General features: G+C 43.5%; 1 protein-coding gene across 3 annotated transcripts in view; it reads left to right on the forward strand.

The window, feature by feature from the left end:
• PPARGC1A (PPARG coactivator 1 alpha) overlaps positions 1–22,562 on the forward strand; it is a 638,569-nt gene that overhangs the window by 179,774 nt on the left and 436,233 nt on the right. For 2 of the 3 annotated variants that reach the window (XM_072809042.1, XM_072808984.1), the window contains one exon: positions 3,536–3,600. The exons of the other annotated variant lie outside the window; for it this stretch is intronic. In XM_072809042.1, the coding sequence (XP_072665143.1) occupies positions 3,583–3,600 (18 nt within the window). In that variant the 5' untranslated portion in view covers positions 3,536–3,582. Of the gene's footprint in view, positions 1–3,535; positions 3,601–22,562 lie in introns of those variants that run through there. 3 annotated transcript variants of the gene reach the window in all.

A 22,562-nucleotide genomic window follows, 5' to 3' on the forward strand; every position in this document is an offset into this window, starting at 1 on the left:
AGATTGTGTCTCAGCGGCCGGTTGTACTCAGGAAATAAACCACAGCTTCATGTAGGGGTCCGCTTTCATGATGGGTGCGTGTTGGAGGTGGGGAGGTGAATAAAAAAAAAACCCTGGATCCCTGTAATAGCCCAAAACAGCAAAGTAGAAGGAGAAAGGCATGGAATAGAGCATGAATGGAACAGAATAGCTAGAAAAATAGTCTTCTCAAAATGAATGGTGTTATCCAATTAAATACAGGTTACTAATGCTAAAGGACTTGAAAAAAAGCCTTGCCTTGGAACAAATTTATTTTCTTAGGCCCCACAGAATGAAGCCAATCATCATAGGCTCTGATTAATTATATCCTAGGTTTAAAAAAAAAAGGCCGAATAAACAGTTTTTCTGCCTATTTTTCTGGTTCAGCATCCACATGTAAGGAAAGGTATCCTGTGATTAGGGATGTAGGTGTTTGTCCTGAGAGAGACCATGTGACCCAGGAGAAGGGCTGGAGGGGATCTCTGGGAGGATTCAGAGGAAGGTGTGGATCTGGGGAGGTGAAGACTCTGCGTGGAGTCGTCTACATTTGAGGGTGAGGAAGAAGGAGAGCCAGGGCCAGTATGCAGGGACGAGGTCTGAGGGGAGGTACAGATAGATGTGCTCAGCATTCGCTGTTTAGATGCATTTAGTTGACCAGAGGTAAAGGCAGGAAAATGGAAAGCAGGCAGAGTAACAGCGGAAACCTTCTCTATTACGCAGAGACTTTCTCGGGCAGAAAAGAAAGGGGGAGGGCGCTGATTTCTGGAGTGATATTTATGAAAACAGGTCAGGAAGACTGACAAGGAGGCAAGTGTAGAGCTCATCGGGATAAGAATGTCCGTGTCTTTCTATGTACAAGGGTTGTATGAACCCGTGTGCACACAAGTAAGTGGTAAAAGTTATTGGGGAAGCGTCAAGGTGGAAATTCATAGCTGTTATTTTTGTGGCCTCTAGCTACAAGAGCTAACAGGTGAAGATAGTCTAGAGACCCAAAGCGGGGAAAAAAATGACATTTTAACATTTTTGTCAGGTAGGCAATTTAAAAATAAACTTGAATTCAATATATACCATTAATGCTAGGGGTTGTGTTATAACGATGCAAAAATGCCTTCTTTTCGGTAGCAGTTAAAAAAAAAAGTCTGTTGTAGGGTGCTAGGAACCATATATAGAAGAGGCATATGTGACTGTGCCAGCAGCCTCACAAAGCCGCTGAACACATACCAGGAGTCTGCCCTCCAGAATTAACACCATAACCTATGTCAGGGGCTCACTATTATCCTAATATCTGCTTTTGGATCCTGTCCAGCCCCATTAGCGATTCCCATGTTGATTGCTCTGTTACTCGTGAATGTTAATTGCTTCTAAATCTCTTTGGATGTTCAGATGCTTGGGGAAAAAAATTCTGACTGGCGAAGGTGCGAGTTTTATTAATGTGCAAGTAAACAAGAAATCTGTTTAGAGACCCCAGTGAAGTGTGTGTGACTCAAGATGTCATAAACAGCTGAGGTGGCATCTTGCTTTGCATGTCTGTCGTATGTTGGTGGTGTGATAGTGGGGGATGGGGTGGGAGACAGGTTCTCAGTGCTATCCATGGTGTTTGTCCTAAATCGGCGTGCTCGTAGATATAGTCAGATAATAAAATCCTTCCCTCTGGGATTCCTGCTTACTTAGTATGAAATGACCGTGCTACCTTTGAGATAAGCTTACACATGGAAAGTGATATTAAGTCAGAAGATGTAAAAACCTGAATCTAATTTGGCCCATCACCTATGTGTCAATCTCCATAGTTTCCGAACCAGAGGGAACCTTGGAAATGAGCTTCTGAAGCTTCCTTATTTTATCACTGGGGAAGAAAGGCCCAGGGGCTGGGCCTAGGAGCACTGGCCAGAGAGCAAGGTTACCTGACTCTTGGCCTAGTACTTGAGCAATCAAGAGAAGGGAAGATGATAAAAACTGGTGTTTATTATATTTTTCAGAAACATTTCAATGGGTGTGGAGTTTTTTTTTTTCTTTTGGGTGAGAAAAATCTATTATGATCCAGTATCGAAATTCATTTATTAGTAATTATTTTGGTATCCCAGTGAAGGAAGATATAAGGGAAGGGCGCAGCACACAGTCCAGCCTTGCGAGTCATCCATTCAACCAATATTTATGGAGTGCCTTGACCCTGGGATTTATTACTGAGCAAAAACGTCACTGCTGTTACGGAGTTTATATCCTGGTTGAGGGTTAGGGAGGCATAGAAAAACAAGGAGATGAACCATTTGCTATTAGGTGGTGGTGAGCCTCATGAAGAAAGGGAAAGTTATAAGGGGACAGAGTGGGACCAGTTGTAACTATGTTAGACAAGTGTTTGGGAGAGACTCATTGAGGAGGTATATGAGCAGAAGTCATGGATGTGTCTTCAGCAAGATTGTTACAGGCAAAGAGAATAATTGCAAGGGCAGAAGTCCCGAGGTGCGAACGCTCTTGGGTATTTGAGGATGAGCAAAGAGGCCAGTGTGGCTGCAGAGGTGACGGTCATGAGACATCACGACCCTCAAATCATGGACTTTGGGAAGACTCTGGGTCAGACATTTGGAGAAGATACATCTTTTAGCATTTCTGTAGTCCCAAATAGTATGGCTCATAAACAGAGCTCAGACTCATCTTTTTTGAGACTATTCCCCGAAGGAACCATCTTTCTGGGACTGGTGTCTATGACTCACCAAGAGTGTCCAGAAACTGTCAGATCTTTCTGGAGAGTTTTAGAACAGAGTGATTGTCACTGTACTAAAATCATTACACCATAGAACTGTAAGTTTCCTGATGGTAGGACCTGTGTCATACACAGTTTTGTGTCCTCCGAGAAACCACACGCAGTGCTAAACTTAGATGTGGTAAGAACATATTAAATATCGATTATTTGTTCAGTGCGTGAATAAATGGCCAGAGAGTGGTAGAAAGGATGGGGTGTCCTAGAAAGGGTTGTTAAAAATACACCCTTCTAAAAATGCTGTTGGCGAGAGTACTTCTGAAGCATTCTGACTTCCTTGGAATCATTTTTAAAGACAAGTCCATATGCTGACATGTGAACATAAGCATGTAACAAACTGAACAGTAGTAACATTATTTTCAGGCCAAATTTTAGTTGGATGGTTGTATTTTGTCAATCTAAATTTTTTTTCTCCATGTTTTAAATTGGATATGGGAAATTTTTCTAACCTCTCCTCTGGTTTCAAGGGAATATTGGTGTCTGGGCTCATAAGACCAAGGGTTACATTCAGCACTGTCTTCCGTGGGCAAAAATGTATTTAATACATTGAGATTGTGGTGGAAATTACGTGGGAAAGAACGGTCCCCCAGGGAAAGAGGGGTGGTCAAGTTGCATTGGGATGGGGAAGGAGAAAATTTATAAATCTTGTCCTCTGTTATTGAATTCTCTCATTGTAATGGACCAATAATTTATTGGCCTATTGCATTTCAATATCCCCATCTGCAAAGTGGGGGTAACACAAACCTACCCTCTGCCTTTCAGGTTTTTTGCGAAAATCAGTGAACTAATATTGGTAAAATTGGAGCCCCATGGATGAAGGGTACTTTGTAAGTATAACACATTATTGTCATGTTATGTTCTATTACTCCAAAGTGCAAATACCAGATGTCTGCTCTTGCCATATTAGGAAAACAGTAACACCAAGTTTCACACCCAAAGATTGATAATCTGACTTCCTTTGAGGAATTTAATATTTCTGAACTCTCTAATGTTTTGTCAATATGTTGGATGTGGAAAAACCTGACTCACCTCCCCAAAATATTTTGGCAATGTTTTCCAGACAATTTGGAAGATTACATGTCTGCAAATTGTGTAAACATGTTGATATAAACTCTGGATATGAATGCAACGTATCTTTCTTTCTCTTTCCTCACCTTTCTCCTTTTCTTCTTCCTCTTCTTCTTCTTCTTCTTCTTCTTCTTCTTCTTCTTCTTCTTCTTCTTCTTCTTCTTCTTCTTCTTCTTCTTTCTTCTCCTTCTCCTTCTCCTTCTCCTTCTCCTTCTCCTTCTCCTTCTCCTTCTCCTTCTCCTTCTCCTTCTCCTTCTCCTTCTCCTTCTCCTTCTTCTTCTTCTTCTTCTTCTTCTTCTTCTTCTTCTTCTTCTTCTTCTTCTTCTTCCTCTCTCTCTCTCTCTCTCTCTCTCTCTCTTTTTTGATTATGCATTTAACTCTATTTTGAGCAGTCAGTGTGTGTATCAAAGAGATGATTGGTTTTTGGGGAGAGACTGAATGTTTCATTGAGGTGAGCGATGTTTTGTTAATGATGAAACTAGGTTAGACATCCCTTAGACAAGTTGCGAAGTATTGTGTTTCCAGACTTGGGATAAAGGAAGGAGGCCAACTAGCAAGGTGAGTGAAGTGTGGATCACGTCGTCTGGATCACATTACAGCCCAGGTGACTTGGGAGTGGCTTCCTGCCCACGGAATGGCCAAGGGTTGCAAGCCCAAGAGCAGGCAAAAATGGAACAATACTAAAGCAACTGCTTCATCTGATTTTCCCCACCGAATGGTACATCTTTTTATTTTGCTAGGTCAGCCAATGCCCTGGCATTGTGTGAAGGAGTAGACAGGTCAGTGACATGCCCAGTGCTTAATCTATGGTGTCTCTTTCTTTCTTTTTCTTTCTTTCTTTCTTTCTTTCTTTCTTTCTTTCTTTCTTTCTTTCTTTCTTTCTTCCTTCCTTCCTTCCTTCCTTCCTTCCTTCCTTCCTTCCTTTCCTTCCTTCCTTTCCTTCCTTCCTTTCCTTCCTTTCCTTCCTTTCCTTCCTTTCCTTCCTTTCCTTCCTTTCCTTCCTTTCCTTCCTTTCCTTCCTTCCTTCCTTCCTTCCTTCCTTCCTTCCTTCCTTCCTTCCTTCCTTCCTTCCTTTTTAAAAGAATAGCTATCACCACTTAAAATCTCCTAACAGAGAGAGTTTAAAAATGGTTGTGACTGCTTATTAAAGCCTGTTTTACTGAGATTCATGGAGTTGTAAGGTCTTCTGTCTGGAAAGGTCCATACATGTCCCATCTAGTGCTGTTTCTTGGCTGGTTCTAAATATTCCATCTGATGGTGCCTCAGAACCTCTATAGGAAGACTTACTACCTCAAGAGGTGACTCCTCTTTTCAGTTTCAGGATTCTTTCTTGATTTTAACCTAGAATACCCTCATGGATCTTCCACACAATGGTTCTAGTTTTACTGTCTGCATCTACAAGGAATTAAGACTTTCTCCTCCAAAGTGACACCCTTTCCACTATTTGGTGGTAGTACAGGGGGTCTCCTGAAGGTGGCCTCTTTGTCAGTTTTATTCCCTCAACAGCTGGACCTCACGTACCATGACTTCCAAACTCTCTACCCCTCCGAAAGGCTCCCATGTATCTATATCTCTCTTAATGAGCAGCACTGAGAATCCCCTTCCCCAGGCCCCATTCTGCATCCCAGAGTCAAGAGATCTAATCAAGGATCCAGAAGAGAATGACCTCGAAGAAATCGCCAGGAATCATATGCACCCATGGATTGGTTTGAGTAATAAGACAGCAAAGCCCACATCCCTCAGTGAGGTGCAGATGATTGACAGAGAGAAAGTTGTTTTGGTTAATAATACAATCTACTTGCCTCCTGGAGACACAGCAGTAGCCTACTAATTCGTTAGAAGTGAATTAAGGTTGTTTACCGATGTTTTAAAGTAACTGTCAGAGTGAAGAAAAAAAAAAGTTCGTACTAGATGAGGCCACTCACCTACTTCGGAGTTGCTGTTTATTTTAAGCTGAGTGCATAAATAATATATTGAGATACGAAGGGTGATTTCAAGCATTAGAACAGAAAGCCTCCTGTTTACTAACTGTCATTGGGCTGAAGAGAATTTAAACAGCCCTGAACCTTTTTGTCTGTGAATGCAAGGCATGAAATTAACTTACATTTCATAGTTAGCAGAAATCATGATTAAGGCAGTCTTGTTGATGTGTCTTCTGCTGATCTGGGTCTTTTTTGCTATGCAAGACAAGCTTTGGCAACAAAATGCTTCCCATGTCTTGTTAGAAACAAGACCCCCCTCCCCGTGCACCTCCCCTGCCCCTCCGAAATAAGCAGGAATCCGTCTGGGTCACTGAGTCAGTTTGTTCTGGATATAAAGACAAGCAGTGGATGAAGACTAGATTAGGTTCCAGGAGTTCTAGTCCTGACTGCTAGAACCCTCTTTGGATTTCACTTTCTTTACCTATAGAATGGGTACAAGAGCATCTGCTTCCATTTCTTCACAGGAAGATGGAGACCCCAGTGAGGTCATTGTTGTGAAGTGGCTTTGAAAGGTATCAGGTGGAACAAGGTGACAACTGTTAATGCTATTAATAACTTATATGCATGAACTCCTTTCATTCCCCCAATAACCCTATGGGATGGGTCCTATTATCATCCCAATTTTACCACCACAAAAACTGAAGCACAGAGAAGTGAAGGGATTTGCTCCATCATCTTATAGCTAAAAAGTATTAAATTGGAATTCAAAGGCCAGGCTATAATCTATGGATTGAGAGTTTGCTTCTTAACTATGACTTATTTGGGAGAATAGGTTTTCCCACCTATGACGGTGCCTCTTGGTCATGCTCCAGTAAATGAAACATTGTTCCTAATGGCCTGGACCAAATTTAGCTTGAGAAAATGCAGGTATGGCTTCTTCATGAGTGATTGCCAGCAAGGAGGCTTCCCATGGGGTAGGATGTAGCCAACTGTATGGATTAATTACGTTTTATATGTAAAGAGCCTCGTGATTCTGAGATGAAAAGGCCTAAGTGAAAAGACTTATAATGCTTTCAGAAACAAGACATTTGATTCACTTTTTGTCCCTATAAACTTGAAAGTGTGATAGCCTATTTTGGAATAGAGGGAGAACGTTCAAAAATGAATAGAAAATGTATAGAATGTTTAATTTTGCATGATTACATTTAATATTTTCCAGGGTAACTGTGGCAAATAGAAGTGCATGATAATATCACAGTATACCTATTTCAGATGTTTTGATGAAATACGCTGGCTTTTGCGGCGTGATACTTGAATCCTTTGGGACAAGTCCCTATTAAGCAAATGAACAAGAATGTATTTGTGTTTGCATCACTGAAAATATGTAATTTGTATAAGTGTTTTTTATTTATATTTACATTATATTTATTTGAATTTCAAAAGAGGAAAGAGCCTGAAATGATTAATGAAAATAAAAAGGAGGTGTATTTGCAGACATTTCCCCCTGAAATATGCTCAGTCTGTACTGGGGTCATGCTTCAAAGTCGGAGTGGCAAAAGTGCGGTGCGATTTGCCTTGGATTTCTGAATGAAGCGGTTCAGAAACAGGATCATTTCCAAAATCCCAGAAAAATGGATGGACTCGTGAGAAACAATCAGCTGAGGGAAAGAATAAATTCTGTACTTCTCCACTGCAAAAATCTCAGCAACCGCTGCTGCTGCACCCCGGCTCTTGTTAATACAATAAGATAATTGCGTAATTAAATACACTATGGAATTTCAATAATTGGAAACTTTGTTTTCTCATCACAATATGCAACTTGCTGATGTTGGAAAGCATCGCAGCGTTTTAGGGAGGCTGAGATCAATCTTTCACATCACGTCCCCTGCAGCCTTCTGCTGCTCCTCTGGCGGTTCTGAGACACTTTGCTTTCGGGTTATTTTTAGTTGGTTATATTTAGACAAAGTGAAATTAAGCAGGAAGTCCCCCAAAATCTGACTTGCCTGCCCAGGCGGTGGGAGTTGAGGCTCATTTCGCCGAGAGCGTCCCTGGTGCCCTCTAGATCTTTCTAGGTAATAATGGGTGAAGAGCAAGCTGTGGCTGAGTGCCCTTTGGAGCTGGGAGCAGCTCTTTGGGTCATAATTTCTGGATGGCTTAGTGGAGTTGCTGAGATAGTAGACTCCAGAGCTAGGCTCCTCGATAGGATCCTGGCCTGGCCTCTTGCATGCTGTGCGACCCTAGGAAAGACACTTAGTGCCTCCCGTTTGCTTACCTATGAAAGGTGAATCTTAGCCTTGGTGCAGGGTGGAATTGAGTGAACCTATAGAAGGGGCTGAGAAAATACAGGGCAAGTTGTGAGCACCCAGTCAACGTTAGCTGGCTGAAAAAACAAAGATGAATAACGCCCATTCCCTGTCCTGGAATAGTTTAATCAAATTGGGGCAACAGACATGTAAAGGATGATGCTGATGCCAATAAAAATGATAGTATGAAGGCGATGGCTGGCAGACGGGAAGATATTTTAGCAGGGACTGGCCTGTCGTCACAGTGTCCCCAGCACATAACACGCAGATGATTAAATGAATGACGCAAATTTGGCTGAAGATTATTTCATCTGAGAGTCAAAACGGTTTTAAGCAGAGTGGGTTCCTAGCTGAGTAGTCACGTAGCATGTAGCTGGGACTCGATACATGTTTGGAGGATAAATGAGTGAATGAATGCATGGATGAAAATGACTTGAAGCATTGCTCCCCAGGACTGCAACAATCAGTTTGAGAAAACAGGTTGAAAATATTAGGGCCAATCCAGGGCAAAACAAGTAAGACACGTAGGGTGTGACATTTAAGGAGGCCCTGGCTCTCAGAGTCGTGCCAGCGCCAGGGACGACTCACGCTCAGGGTTCCCCCAGCTACTTCCTTAAATTTTGCACCTCAGATGCCTTCCTTTCTTCACCCTAGTCCAGACCTGTTGAATATTTTAGCCGTATGTGTATGCCTGTGCTTTATTTGTATCTGCTTTTGAACATCTCCCTCCAATTTTATTTTGACAAATTGCAGAGCTGCCAAAAAAAGTGGAAAGATTAGCATAAGGAACACTCTGAACACTTTTTTTTTTACCTATATGAATTAATTATCAATATTCAGTCACATTGACTATCTCTCACCATAGATAGGACTTTGAACCTTGTCCTAATTTACCAGAGAAATCACACATACAACATCCTCCCTCCCACCTCTAGTGCACATATGTTATATTTACTTCCTCAATTCTGCACCTCAAAATTATAAGTTTTGGAGGAAAAAGCCGAAAAGAGCAGCAAGAAAACTTGGCTTAAATTTTTTTTTCAAGTTTAAAAACCAGTGCTTGAAATTTATTTTAAGACTATTCATATACTAACATATTTAGAACATGGCCAATATAAGATATCTACAATTTTAAAGGTTACAAAGTTTTTCTGGATGCTCTGACATTCTCTTTCACAGAAGAGAGATTTTTTTTTTTTGAAAAAGCAAATTCCCTTGACCATGATTTTTTTGAGAGCCTTTCAAAAGTAGACGGTAGTCCAATTACTAATACAAGACCATCCTTTTCCATGTAAAAAATACCTCTAAGGAGTGACTTTGCAAGTACAGTATAGGGGCTATTTATAAATTCGGTGATATCTTCTCCAATAAAAAGGAATACACACTTGACTTTGGGCTACACTGACAAATTCTCATGGAAAAAATATTTTTCTGACAATCTTGAATGTTTATAAAAGATAAGGTATCTGTCTCTGAAGTTGTGGCAAGATCTGCCAGAAAGTTGCATTATTTCTGTGATTTTGAAAATGCTCTCCACGAAGTGTAGGGAATCTGGGGAGGGATTCAGTGCCCTCAGTGCCACCATAGGTGGTAGTGATGACGGTCAGTGGCGATAAAGGAGACCAGCGTTGGACTCCAGGCCAACCACTCATGTTCCATTGGGATAGCTCTGGGTTGTGTGTTTTTTATTGGCATCTGCCTAAAAACCAGTTTTCAATGAAGTGTTCCAGAGCTAAAAGCAGAGTTTGGAAACGTCAGCATTGGTGGCTAGAAGATAAAACAGGGTAAATTCATGCAGCGTTGTTAGTTGGCAGTGAGGAATGGTAGCTGTCAACTTGCATGGTGGGAGAGGTCAGGAACACCATGAAAAGCAGACACAAGAACTAAAACACAGTCAGTGTCTAGAAGTTTGAAGCGGGGTCAAATGTCGAGCCATTGCCTGAGGCAGTCATTCTGAAACTTGAGTGACTCCTGGTCCTTAACCCAGAGATTCTGAGTTAGTAGCTCCAGAGACGGGCTCCGGCATCTGTTTGTTCACAGTCATCCCGTAATGTGCAGAGAAAGGTTGCCCTCAAGTCACATTTGTGTCAAAAAACATTATTATATTTGGTGTTGATAAAGATGACTGGAATTGTAGGGAAAAGGTTATTAAACTCAGCTCCGTATAATGCAACTCTTTTTCAAACTTAGGGAAATTTCAAAATGATTTCCTCCCTAAAGTGCTTAACATAGAAAAGACTACTCTGAATAACAGAGGGGGAAAGACAAACAGGTAAGTAATTATGTTATAAAGTGGTGACTAAGTCCAGTGGGGGAGGTCCTGCAAGGGGAAGGGAAAGAAGGCTCTCTCTGGCTGGTTGCTGAGATGGGCCCCTGGAAGAGGGGCTCTGGCGCTGGGGTCTCATGGCTTAGGAGGCTATGCCTAGGCTGGGTTATGTGGGTGGACCTGGGTTTGAATCCCGACTCGCCTGCCTACTGGTTGTAAGATCTTAGGAAAATCACCTAATCTCTTTAAGCCCGAGTCTTCCTCATAGAGGAAGAATAAAGAATAAAGAGGAAGTTAGACAGTTGTACTCAAAGTACTGAGCACAGGGCCTGCAGAATAATAAATGCTCAATAAGTGGTTGTAATTACTCTGATATCCATTTAAGGCGGACCTTATGACAGGTCGGCGTTCAGGAGAGCAGGGATGAGAGTGTGTGTCCGTTGGTTTTGTTTCTGGTGTTTGGATGAAGGGGGAGGGCCCAACAGAGCATTGCAAAGCAGAGGAAGTGTGTAAGCCCATCTCGAGGTAATAGATGGTGTACGCTTCTGTGCCTTCAGTGTTCCCAAAGGTGTTGTTTGTGTAGAAGGTTCTAGATGGTATAAATGTTTAACAAATATTAACTAACTTATTCCTTATAGTGGTTCCTGAAATAGGTGTTATTATTTCACAGACCATGAGCCCAAGGCACAGATCAGTTAACAAACTTGTCCAAGATCACCCAGATGGTGGTGCAGAACCTGAATTTATTTATCTATCTATCTATCTACCTACCTATTTATTTATTTATTTATTTATATTTTTAATATTTTATTTAATTAATTTATTTTTTTAGAACCTGGATTTAAACACAGTCAGCACCTGTGCTTCTAACCACTGTGCTATGCTATTCTAGTAATAACGATTTATGCTAATATGTATTAGGAAAATACAACTAGCACCATCAAAACCATGCTTTTGCAGATGTTATTGCCTAGAACAATAGTTACATTTTTTTTAAAGTACCTTGATTTAAACGAGTCCTATAAACGGAATAATAGTGGGGACCGCATCTAACATGTTGGCGGTCCTGCCGGTGGCCACCACGTGATCTTGACCTGGGAAATCCTGGGGCAAGGATCGATTGGAGACACCCCTGGGGACTCCTGCCTCCAGCCGTTGCTGGGAAAACCTGCAAGCTCTAGGGAAGAAGCAGGTGGGGCGCCAGGCAAAGGGAAGGGGGGTAGCTTGCCAAGCTCACTCCTATATCCTGCAGTTCTTGCCCCTGAGCGTCTGTGGAGGGGACAGACTGGGCTCTTGGCTATTTTAGAAGTTTTCATTTTCTCTTCCCCTTCCCTGCCACCTTTTCCTCCTCTTCTTCTTTCTGTTGTGCGTGAGGACAGTTTTCAAAGAGCCTGCGCCCCATGGATGCCAGTGCCTAATGCAATTCAGTAGGAGAGAGTGTAATACTCTACCTGGCATTTGAGTTTATCTTCAGCTTTCCAGGATGGCAGTTGCATCTGCCCCTGTCTCTCTCCTTTGGATGTGGCCAGAAAAATCTAAAAGCCCAGATAATCCTAAACCAATCCATGCGTAGGCTTCTATGTGTACAGCAGACTTACCTTCCTAACAATCTGTTTGAGGCTAATATTAAAGTGAGTTTGCCTTCTTTGGGCAAGTGAGCCTGGGAGTTAGTCTTCATGTTGCAGGAAACCAGAATAAAACCAGCCACCTGTGGGTAAGAAATTTTGGGTAATTCCAACAGTCCTCCAAACCTGGGAGTGGGTGCCCGCTCCTTGGGCTCCAGATCTGGGCCTTCTGTCTAGAAATGACGGGTCTCCTAATCCATTCCCATGCATTTCCTCTGTCTTGTCCTGAGAAGAAGCATCGTATCCATCCCTCTTGTCTCTTGATTTCCACCAGTTGGTGCTTGGCAGATGGTATGCATTCATAAATACCCGCTACCCATTGGTTAATGAGCAATGTCAAGAACTCAGCATTTTCTGTTTGAAATTATGTTTCCACAAATCATTATTGAGCATGGACTATGTGATAGGTGTTGTGCTGGGGGCTTTTGATTCTTACAATGGCCAACTTCACATGACAGTGGGGGAAATTAAGGCTCCGGGAGGTGAAATGAGTGAGCTAAGACGGCACACCCCTGGCTCTGCATGGCTCAAGTCCAGGTACTCCAATGTCCGAGCTTAGGTTTCTGTTTTCTTTATACTTCTCTCGCAGGCCCTGCAAACATTGGGTGGGTTTCCCCACCTTCTACTGAACTAGAATTTCCTCTTGGCCGGTTCCTAGGATCTCAGCCACAGGTAGAAGGAAGGTTTCTCCCTTTTTGACTGTAAATAAAGAACCTGTCTTCGTGCCACGAGACCCTGGGTGTCATCAAATGCTACTGCCCACAGTGAGTCCAGAAACAGAAACTGCTGTCAGAGTTTCCAGCAGGGGCTGCCCGTGAAAGTGCCGCGGGATTAGGCCCGTAAACGTGCCCCAAACGCTGTTTCACAGATGAAAATAGTTGTCACAGTGACTAGAAAATTGAATTGGTTAAACCTTCTGGCTTTAGATTGTTTTTGGAGAGTGAGTAACTCTATGATTTTTACTTGTCACAGGCTAAAAGGAAAAAAAAGTAAGAGTGAAACTTCATAGCTATTTTTCTTCCCTGTATGTTCATAGTGGTTATTTATATCTGGGAAGTTTCCATTGGGATTTAGTTCAGGATATAGACTTGGCAGGGTGGCTTCAGCACTCCGTGGTGACATTTGACAGACTGCAGGCAAAGCAGGATGGATTTCTAATATCTGGATGGATGGATTTGGGGGTGAAGTGTTGGGATTGTACTGTATTATGAGATGGATTTATTGATCTGAATCTAAAAGTGGCCCGGTGCCTGTCAATATCAGATCTGTATCGATACGTTTGATAAATTAGGGCTCCCAACCCTTTGCTTTGTTTGCCTTATCAACCCTTCTAGGCTATAACAATAAAAGACTCCAGGTGGTGGATTGCGAATGGCTCTTTGCACTCCTCCTGTGTGCTACTGACCTTAGGGCCCCGTTTCGCGATAGTGCGTATGTTATAACCACCCAGAAGTGCACTGCTGTGCCTGACTTTCTCCCCCCAATCAGACATTTCCCCCTGCAATGTTGCATTTCAGTATCGGCCTCATGCATTAACCTTGAAACACTGTGCCCATGCTGTAGGTAGCGTCTTCATTTTCCAGCTGAAGAAATTAAGACACTGTGAGGTTAAGTAAGCTGCCCAAGGCCACATGGTAAAATTTCTAATACAGCCGGGTTCCAGGCAGAGGTGTGATGGTTGCTGGGTGAGGATGGGGCACTTTCCTTCTTTGTGGCCACAAAGTAAAAGGATCTGAATTTGCCAAGAGCTTGCAGATGATGCACTTTCTCTCCAGCTATGGCAAAGCTGCCATCTTATCTCTGAGTGTCTGGGACTAGAAATCCATGGTGCTGTATAGGAAGCAGAAAAATGTGCTTTTTTTTTGGCGAGGAGGTCTTTGTAGTCATAGACCACAGTTGGATCTGACCCTCATGACATGGTTCTTGTCATGCATGTGTATCTTCCAGGGGCCAAGCTATATGCCCAACCAGATGTTAGGTGGAATGGGGGGGCCATAGAGACAGGAGCCATACTTCTTCCCCTATTAAATGCATACATTTTGGTTGGTGGGACAGTTGAATTTGGGCACACTAGTCTATGTGCCCAAATCCGTTCATCTGTGGCAGAAATCTTCGGTAGATGGAACAGGCCCCATGACTCCATTCACTTGACCACAGCCATAGACAGAATAATAATGAATGAGTGCACTGTGCTAGATAAACACTCTGAATACACGTATGCAGCCAATCCTGGCAACTGCCTGGAATAAGGTTAATAAAGGCGTTTGGAGTTGGCAGTCCCAGTGTGCCAGGGTGGGGGGTGTTCAGGTGTGATTCTGAATGTATAGCTGATCCCTTTGGTGTAAATTATGTTACCATTTCACTTTTGAGCCATCTCTGGAACTTTGAATTAAAGTCACTTTACTCTGTTATCCCAATGATGATAAGCAAGGCTAGAAAACCAAAGAGATAGTTAATTATTTGGCAAAACAGAGCAAAACCTTTAAGAACCAGCATATTTGGTAGGTAAGTGGAGTTTATCTAGGAAAACTTTTTTTTTCTTTGTTTTAAACCTTTTTTGTTGAAAATTTATTCTAAAGTATATCATGGAAACATGCTGGTGTCTCTTTCTGTGCCTTGGTACACATGATATCACTCAGTTTTTTTCTTTTTTGGAGAACTTCAGGGTAGTCATTGTGAGGACCAGAATCTATTTTGTAGGTTGAGAGGATGTAGGGCATTAGCCAACTAATGATCTTTAGCGTGAAACTTTTGACATTAGTTTATCTCAAACGCAGTGAGTTAATGAGCACATTTTCCACAATCTCATTTACATCCCTTGTTCCAGGGAATGTAAATACTATTGTCTAATAGTATGTTTTTGCTTTCTTTTTCCTACCCTCTCAGTCCATAGTCCTCGAGACTCAGAAAATCACTTTCACCTGCAGGTGTTGTTAGATGTGCAGATTCCCTCAGACGTTCAGATCTAATGGGTTTGGAATGGCAGCTAGGCATCTCCATTTCTAAGGAGCATCCTGACAAGGGTCTTTATTTCTAACCAGCAGGCGTTCTGAGGCCCAGACTTTAAGAAGCAGGTTAGAGACAGAGGAGTTGTCTCCTGAGGAGATCCCAGGTGGAGTGGGAGAGAAGGTATGCATGGGATTATGCTGAGTGAAATAAATCAATCGGAGGACAATCATCATATGGTTTTACTCATATGGGGAATATAAGAAATAGTGAAAGGGATTATAAGGGAAAGGAGGGGGAACTGAGTGGTGAAAATTAGAGAGGGAGACAAACCAGGAGAGTCTCCTAACTCTGGGGAACAAACAAAGGGTTGCAGAAGGGGAGGTGGGTCGGGGGTTGGGGTAAAACTGGGTGACGGGCACTAAGGAGGGGACGTGATGGGATAAGCACTGGGTATTATACTATATGTTGGCAAATTGAATTTAAATAAAAATAAAAAAAAATAGTGAAAGGTAACAGAGGGGAAGGGAGAAGAAATGGGTAAGAAATATCAGAAAGGGAGACAGAACATGGAAGACTCCTAACTCTGGGAAACGAACTAGGGGTGGTGGAAGGGGAGGAGGGTGGGGGGTGGGGGTGACTGGGTGGCAGGCACTGAGGGGGGCACTTGACAGGATGAGCACTGGGTGTTATTCTGTATGTTGGCAAATTGAACACCAATAAAAAATAAATTTATTATTAAAAAAAAGAAAAAAATCTAAAAAAAGAAAATTAAAAAAAAAAAAAAAAAGAAGGTATGCCTTATAGAAGAGTGTCCTTTCTTCCAGAAGACAGTTTCATGGGTGATTTGGTTGTGGTTTTTTAGTCAATGACCAACTAGTTACATAATCTTGTAGGAAATTCAGATCATCTGTCTTATTCCAAGTTCAAGTTTACAAACATTTATTGAAGACATACTCTTGGGATCCCAGGATCCAGATGAGAAACAGTAAAATACTGATCACTGGGAAATATATTTATTATGCGAAATGTTTTTGTTGTTGTTGTTGTTGTAAGGAGAATTTCTTTCATGCAAAGAATATATTATTTGATTGATATTATCAGATTAGAGGAAGTCTGTGAGAAAAGAAACAATAACACCAGCAAATTATCACATTAGAGTTATTCATCCAGCCATTTGTATACCATGTGAATAAGTGCTCTTCGAAATCTTTCATTATTCTGTCAAATAAAGTATTCACCGAAACCATTTTCATGACTTTCAAAGCAATAGTAGTGTGTGTGTGTGTGTGTGTGTGTGTGTGCGCGCGCGCTCACAGGCCTTGTGGGGCAGATATCAGCAAACGAACCAGGAACTAATATTAAAACAACAAATTAGGGACAATTTAATTAAGCACAATTTATGTCAAAGTATCTGAATAGGGATATGATTACATAATTATATGTAAAAATTTGAGGGAAAGAGTAGACATTTTTTTTTCTTCTATTCCTCTCCATATTCCAACCTCGTCCAACAGCTGTTTTTTGAGCTACCAAGCTGGGTCATGACTTGGGCCCAACCGTTTCCAAGGGAAGGGTCTGTGCGGAGCTGGCCGGCTGGCGGGCCGTCAAGCTGTGTGGGGTCCTGGTGCCAGCAAATTAGTAAATCAGAGTTATAAGTTGCAAATGTGCCTCAAATTAACTTCTGCATAGTAGGGAATGAGCGTCATTTAAAGTCCAGCTCAGTGACAGCCTTTTCTTGCAGCTGCTGAATCAAGGAGGTGATGGAAAATTAAGGCACGGTGGGCCTCGGAGCTTCCACAGGGCATGAACTCAGTGTACCGCTCTCGAAATGTCACATTCCAAGAGGTCCTGGAATTAGCAGGCTCAGTGTCATATCGCGCTGTGGGCTCTGTTCACATGATGCAAGCCTTTGCTTATCTGACCGGGAACTAAAATAAGACGCTCCAATGCTTTATTTATGAGCTCCGGGCCACCCAGGCCCGGGATGTAAGTAACCTTGGGGTACGCAGCATTTGATCACTTCAATTCTCATTAACTACCTGTTTCTAAATGGGGAAAAAGCATTTACCCAGCACATTGCGTTATTCATGAAGACACAAAAGCAGCCTGTTGTGCTGTCACTGGGGCTGATTTCCATGTAATGTGACCCAGCTGTTGAATGCTGCAGTGGAGGTTCCTAATGTTAGTTTTCTCCTTCTCTTTTTTTTTTCTTTTTCCTTTTCTTTTTTCCTGTTCCCTCCTCCTCCATTCTTTTTCATTCTTGAAAAGAATTGGCTGATTCCAGGCATTATTAAGCATCTAACTGTGTATCAGGAAGTTACGGGCTGTTCCCTTTTTTAACGCAAAAGGCAGAGACACATCTGCACCTAACACGTTGGTGGCAGAGGAACCCATTGTACATAATAATGGGGGCACTTAGCGCGGAGGGCATTTCACCTTTTGCACTCTGAACACCTTGGACCTGGTCATTTTTTTGTTGTTGTCGGGTTGTCCTGTGATTACAGGATGTTTGGAGCATCTGTGGCCTCTATTCACTAGATGCCAGTAGCACGTACCCATTTGTGACAACCCAAAGCGTCGCCAGGCCTTCCCAAATGCCCCCTTAGGAGCCGAACTGTGCCTGGTTGATCTAGTGTGACAGCTTACTAGGTCTTCGTTAATGAAAAAAATCTCAGCGACTCTCTCTGAGGCTGTACCGATGTGGTTGTCAGATCGGGATGTAGAGGCAGAGAAGCTGGGTTTGAATCCTGGCTCTAACACTAACTGGCACTAATTGGTGTACTTTGGGAAAGATATTTAGCTCATCTAAGCTTTAAATTCTTTACCCATTAAATAAGGATAATAATACCTAACTAATACGGTAATTGAAAATCAGTGAAACTAATATGTGTAAAGAATATGGCATATGATATATGCTTAAAAATTGATGATCTGACTGCATTGATGAGCTATCTGATTGATGAAATATGATGGTTGTCAACTTAGATGTGCAGTGAAAGAAAAGGCCAGTCTGTGAACCCCTTTAATCACGTTCTGGTTTTGTTTTCTTCCCCTTTGCTTCTATGTCCCAGCTGTTCTTATATTCCAGAAAGTGACTAATTATGGCCAAAGATGTGAAACTGGGAGAATGGGGAGACGTGTTGAAGGGGGGTGGACGAGAACAGTTTTCTGGTGGGATCATTCTATTACAAAGCCCCATGAAGAGGCGTGGGCAATTCATTTAGCTTCTCGAATGCAAAAATACTGAAAGATTGTAAAAACAAAGAAACCCTCGATGCGCCATTAATCCGAACCCCCTACTCTGCACTCCACAAATGCCAAATCCACCTTGTAGTTTTTGCTTGAGGAAAAAGTGAAATCGCTTTCCTTATTCAGGAACGAGGGTGACAAATGTTAAATCTGTTTTCTTGGGAAACAGCTGAGAAAACAGTCAAAATGATTCCATGTGACTAGCACAATTTTCTGCCTGGGTCTTCAAAGTCTGAGTCCCTTTTGAGCTGTATCTAAATCTAGAAAGCAGGGCCAGGCTAAGAAGGAAGAAGTAGACGTCAGACAGGGAGTTAAGACTGTAACCTTTGACATCTGTCCTCCAGCCGTCACACGCATGTTTTCCAGAACCTCTCCGGTCTGCTACCTGCCAGCAGTTATAGAAGCCTTAGCAAGAACCTCCTCATCCCGTTTGTCCTGAAACTCTCCTGTCTGGGGAGTGTTACAGTTTGCCTCCTGTTCTACAAACCTCCCTTTCTCTTTCTAGCTCTTTCTAGTTGCACCATAGAACATGAGGTTTGGAAAGGATGTGAGAGATCAAGTCCATTGGTTGAATTGCTTCTAGACCATTCCTGACACATTCCATCTGTGCTCTCCTTGAATGATTCCAGAGATGGGCAGCATGTTGTTATGAGGATGCTCCAATGCCAAACCCCCCACTCCACTTGCCAGAGGCACAGAGATCTGCCTCTCTGTATCTGCAGTCAGTACCCCTTCAACAAAGGCATCTGAGGATTCCCTGTGTGCTAGGACCCGAACATGAATAAAATCTAGCTTTGGCCCTTAAGGAGCAAGCTGTAGTCATGGAGATGTGTTGCATGGATGTGAATCATTCATTCATTCAGAAAACCCTTACGGGCAGTTGTGATGAGTCAGGTACTTCGCTAGGAGCTGGAGATATGGTGGGGCAAGAACACTATCCCTGATACCAATGGAGTTTGAGGTCTAATAGAAGAGAAAGACATGAATCAGAAGTTCATGGTAATCAATATATAATAAGATTGCATAAATACAGTGACGTAAGGGAGCTTGGTTCTATGTCTATGTATATAGCCACAAAAGCCACTCAAATTGAGTAGAAAGAGGGGACTGAGGAATGCTTCTCCACCCAGCAGATGGTTTTCTCTGAGCTGTGAAAGAAAAGTGTGCATTAACAAGGTCCTGAGGTTGGAAGGGGAGCAGAGGGGGGTAGCACCCCGATCAGGTGGCTTGCAAGGGCTGCAGCATGGGGCAAGCATGGAGCCCCAGGGAGTGATAGAGACCAGCAGGCCTGGAGTCCAGAGAGCAGGGCTTCAGGGGCTATAGATTTTGGCCTTTTCCTTAAGATCAAGACTATTGAAGGGATTTTAAGATCTATTTAGGGGGTAAAATGGACAGACTGGGTTGTGGTTAGATGTGGACCAGAATCAGATCCATGGGTGGAGAGGACACGCTGAGATAAAGGCCAAAAGGGCACTGAAGATAGAGCCACTGAAACTACCAGCGGGGCTGTCTGTCGGCCTCATGCTGACAGTAACATCTTAATCCTCCTGAGGTAAGAGTGGGCGTCTTCCAAGCTGGTGTTCCAGGTCGGGAAACTGCAACCACACAGGCAGGCAGGAACATTCCAGAACACAGCAAGTTATCCCTCGTAGGCAGGACCTCAGGACATGATGCAGGTTGGGTGCGGCCAGCTGGCCAGGAGCCCTGCAGACTCTGCCCTGGTGCTGGGCGTCGCTCAGAAGGTGAGGCCTTGGGGAAACACTGAGGGGGAAGTTGAGGTCCTCAGGGGGAGCCGGAGGAGGACCACAGGGCTGCTGTGTGGCGCTGCAGAGTAGAGGCCAGAACTCGTGATGTACGGGCCGCGCGGTGCTCAGGATGAGGAGTGAGCTCTTCCACCAGGGCAGCCGTGATGGGCGGGAACTCCGAAGGGGAGAGGATCAGCGGTGCCGCACATGCCCTGACTACTGCTCCCCCGATGGCTGGGGAAGTGCTGGAGGACGTTGGCGCTCCTCTGTACAAACGTGGCTTGGAAGGCAACTTTCCGGCGCAGCAAAATGACAGGAGTGAAATATTCCACTGCGTACAGAAGCAACAATTAGTATTTCCCATTTTATCTGCTCTTTTGGATTGCCCATGCACCTGTTCGTTTTCTTTGTCAAAGGCAGAGTATTATTTATAAAATGCTGTGTCTCTCCCCCCCCCCCCCCCACCAAACATCTGGATGTTTGGAGACGCACAGATAAAACATCTGTATTTAGGCCTGAAGTTTTTCTTCTCCTTCCAGATGTTTGGGGTCCCATTGACAAAGCCCGTGGGTCTTTGTGAAGAGCCATCTCATATAACTAGGTGCTCAACAGGGCCGGAGATGCATTTGAAGGGGTATAAGGAGGAATAACCCCCCCACCCCCCCGGGGAAAGGTGCTAGAAAATAACCAGACTAAATATGGCTTCAAGGCAATTGGGGATTTTTCTGGTTGACCGAGAAGCATATAAAATAGTGTATTTAGGTTTTGGGGGACTATGGTTTCAGGTGATTATTTGCTTTGAGCCACTGGGAGTGGGGAGGTCAGGGGAGATTAAAATGCTGTGCATATGGAGGGGTTCTCCTGCTGAATGAAAGTCTGTCATTTAACTTGGCTGGCAGACAAAGAGCCAAAGAACTGGAAGGTTGAGTTCATTCTTTCCTAAATAGCACTTTTTTGTTACAAAAGCATTTTCTAGGCTTTTTGATTAACCCCTTGTGATCTTTTGTAAAAGAATGATCCATGAGGGGTTGGGGGTCATGCCTTAAATATGCGAATCATACCCAAACTTTAGAAAAATACAGCTCTGCTGTAATATCTGGGGCAGGGTCATCGAGCGAGAGAATATGCAAACATGTTAATAAATTGGGAGGGAACTGCCCCGGCCATTCCTGGAACAGAGGGCAGGTGGGTTCATGTTCTGCACCCCCCACCCCCCAAGCTCTCTGCATCCTAGTTCCTCTTGTGTCTTCAAATGTTTGCATCTTTGGACGGGCGGGAGGTGTGGTGTGACAAGTCAGGCCACCGATGGTCCCAGAGTTCGAGGAGGCCGCTTGCGTGGACTAGGACCTGCCCCCCCCTCCCCCCCCCCGCCTCATGAGGGTCCCACCCGAGAAGGGTCTCTGCTGAGAAACCACTTACCCTTTCCAGATAGAGGGGAACTGCCTTACGGCCAAGGGGTGTATCCGACGAGCGACATTCCTCTGCTAGCACCGCCTCCGTTTGAACTACTGTCAAGGCAAAATTGCTTTATTTTCTAATTTTGATGATATTAGCAAATACATGTAATGGGAAATAAAATTAATCAGTTTGTGCTTGTGAAATTGCCTCCTGTTTACCTCAGCCTTGTAGCGATTTTTTTCCCCCTCCTACAGGGGTTATTTTAATTAACAGCGTGAATTTTTGGTAGTTTAATTTATTTTATGATTGTGTAAAAATACTCCTTTGTAAGGGTTTATATATAACTAGCCAGCTAATTAGCAGTAATATTTTAACAACAGCTGTAGAAGCAGGGAGTCCCATGAAACATGGCTTCTCCCTTCAGACCGCCAAGATATTTATTGGTGTCTTTCCTTATCAGCTCTAGCTGAAGGCAACAAAGGAGGGTAGTGTGAGCATCAGATAATTAAAAGAGAAGTAAGCATTCAAATCCTCTCACCTGACACCCACAACTTCCTAAGGATTTCTGTGTCTCCCAGCCTCTGATTTAAGACTCTGTCCCCTTGGCTTCTAGTTCTTCCTAAGTCTATTATATATTCCTGTGGGCCTCAGCATAAGACATACCTTTCTGGAAAATTATGGGGAGTCTTTTAATGGCACTAACTTCAACTGCTAATAACAGTCACTGGCATTTGTGCTACGCCTCCCCTTGATGCAAAGCACTTTAACGTAGGGTGAATGCCACCTTCCGTTCATTTAGCTTCCTGGGGTTCAAGACTGCAACTGGGGAGAGGGTGGGGGGAAAGCGGGGTCGGGGATGCGGAGAAACGCAGGTAGGGAGAGTCAGAGGGACAGAGGCGACCTCTCCTTCCCTAGCGAAGGGAACCCCCCCAGTCTGCTCCCTTCCCCTCTTCTGCGGTCACCAGGCACCTGTTCCGCTGCTTTGGGTTTGGGTTCAAGGCTGGGCAGGTGCACGCGGCGAGAAGGGTGCCCACGGAGAGCCTGGTGGGGATGGAGGTGCCCTGTGAGGAGGGTGCAGGAGACTCAAGGCTCTCACGGCTCGGTGTTTCGGGGTGTGCACTCCTGGGCCACCCTGGGTGCGATGCCAGGGCTCTGTTTTCCACACCGCGTTTTCCCCTCCCAAAGGCAAGCCAACTGCTTAGTGTGGAGCTCAGCACGAATTGTGCCTACGCGACTCTTTTCCCCTTACGTGCGTGGATTTTAG

Source organism: Canis lupus, chromosome 2, assembly GCF_048164855.1.
Source record: "Canis lupus baileyi chromosome 2, mCanLup2.hap1, whole genome shotgun sequence".
In the NCBI taxonomy this organism is placed as follows: Eukaryota; Metazoa; Chordata; class Mammalia; order Carnivora; family Canidae; genus Canis; species Canis lupus.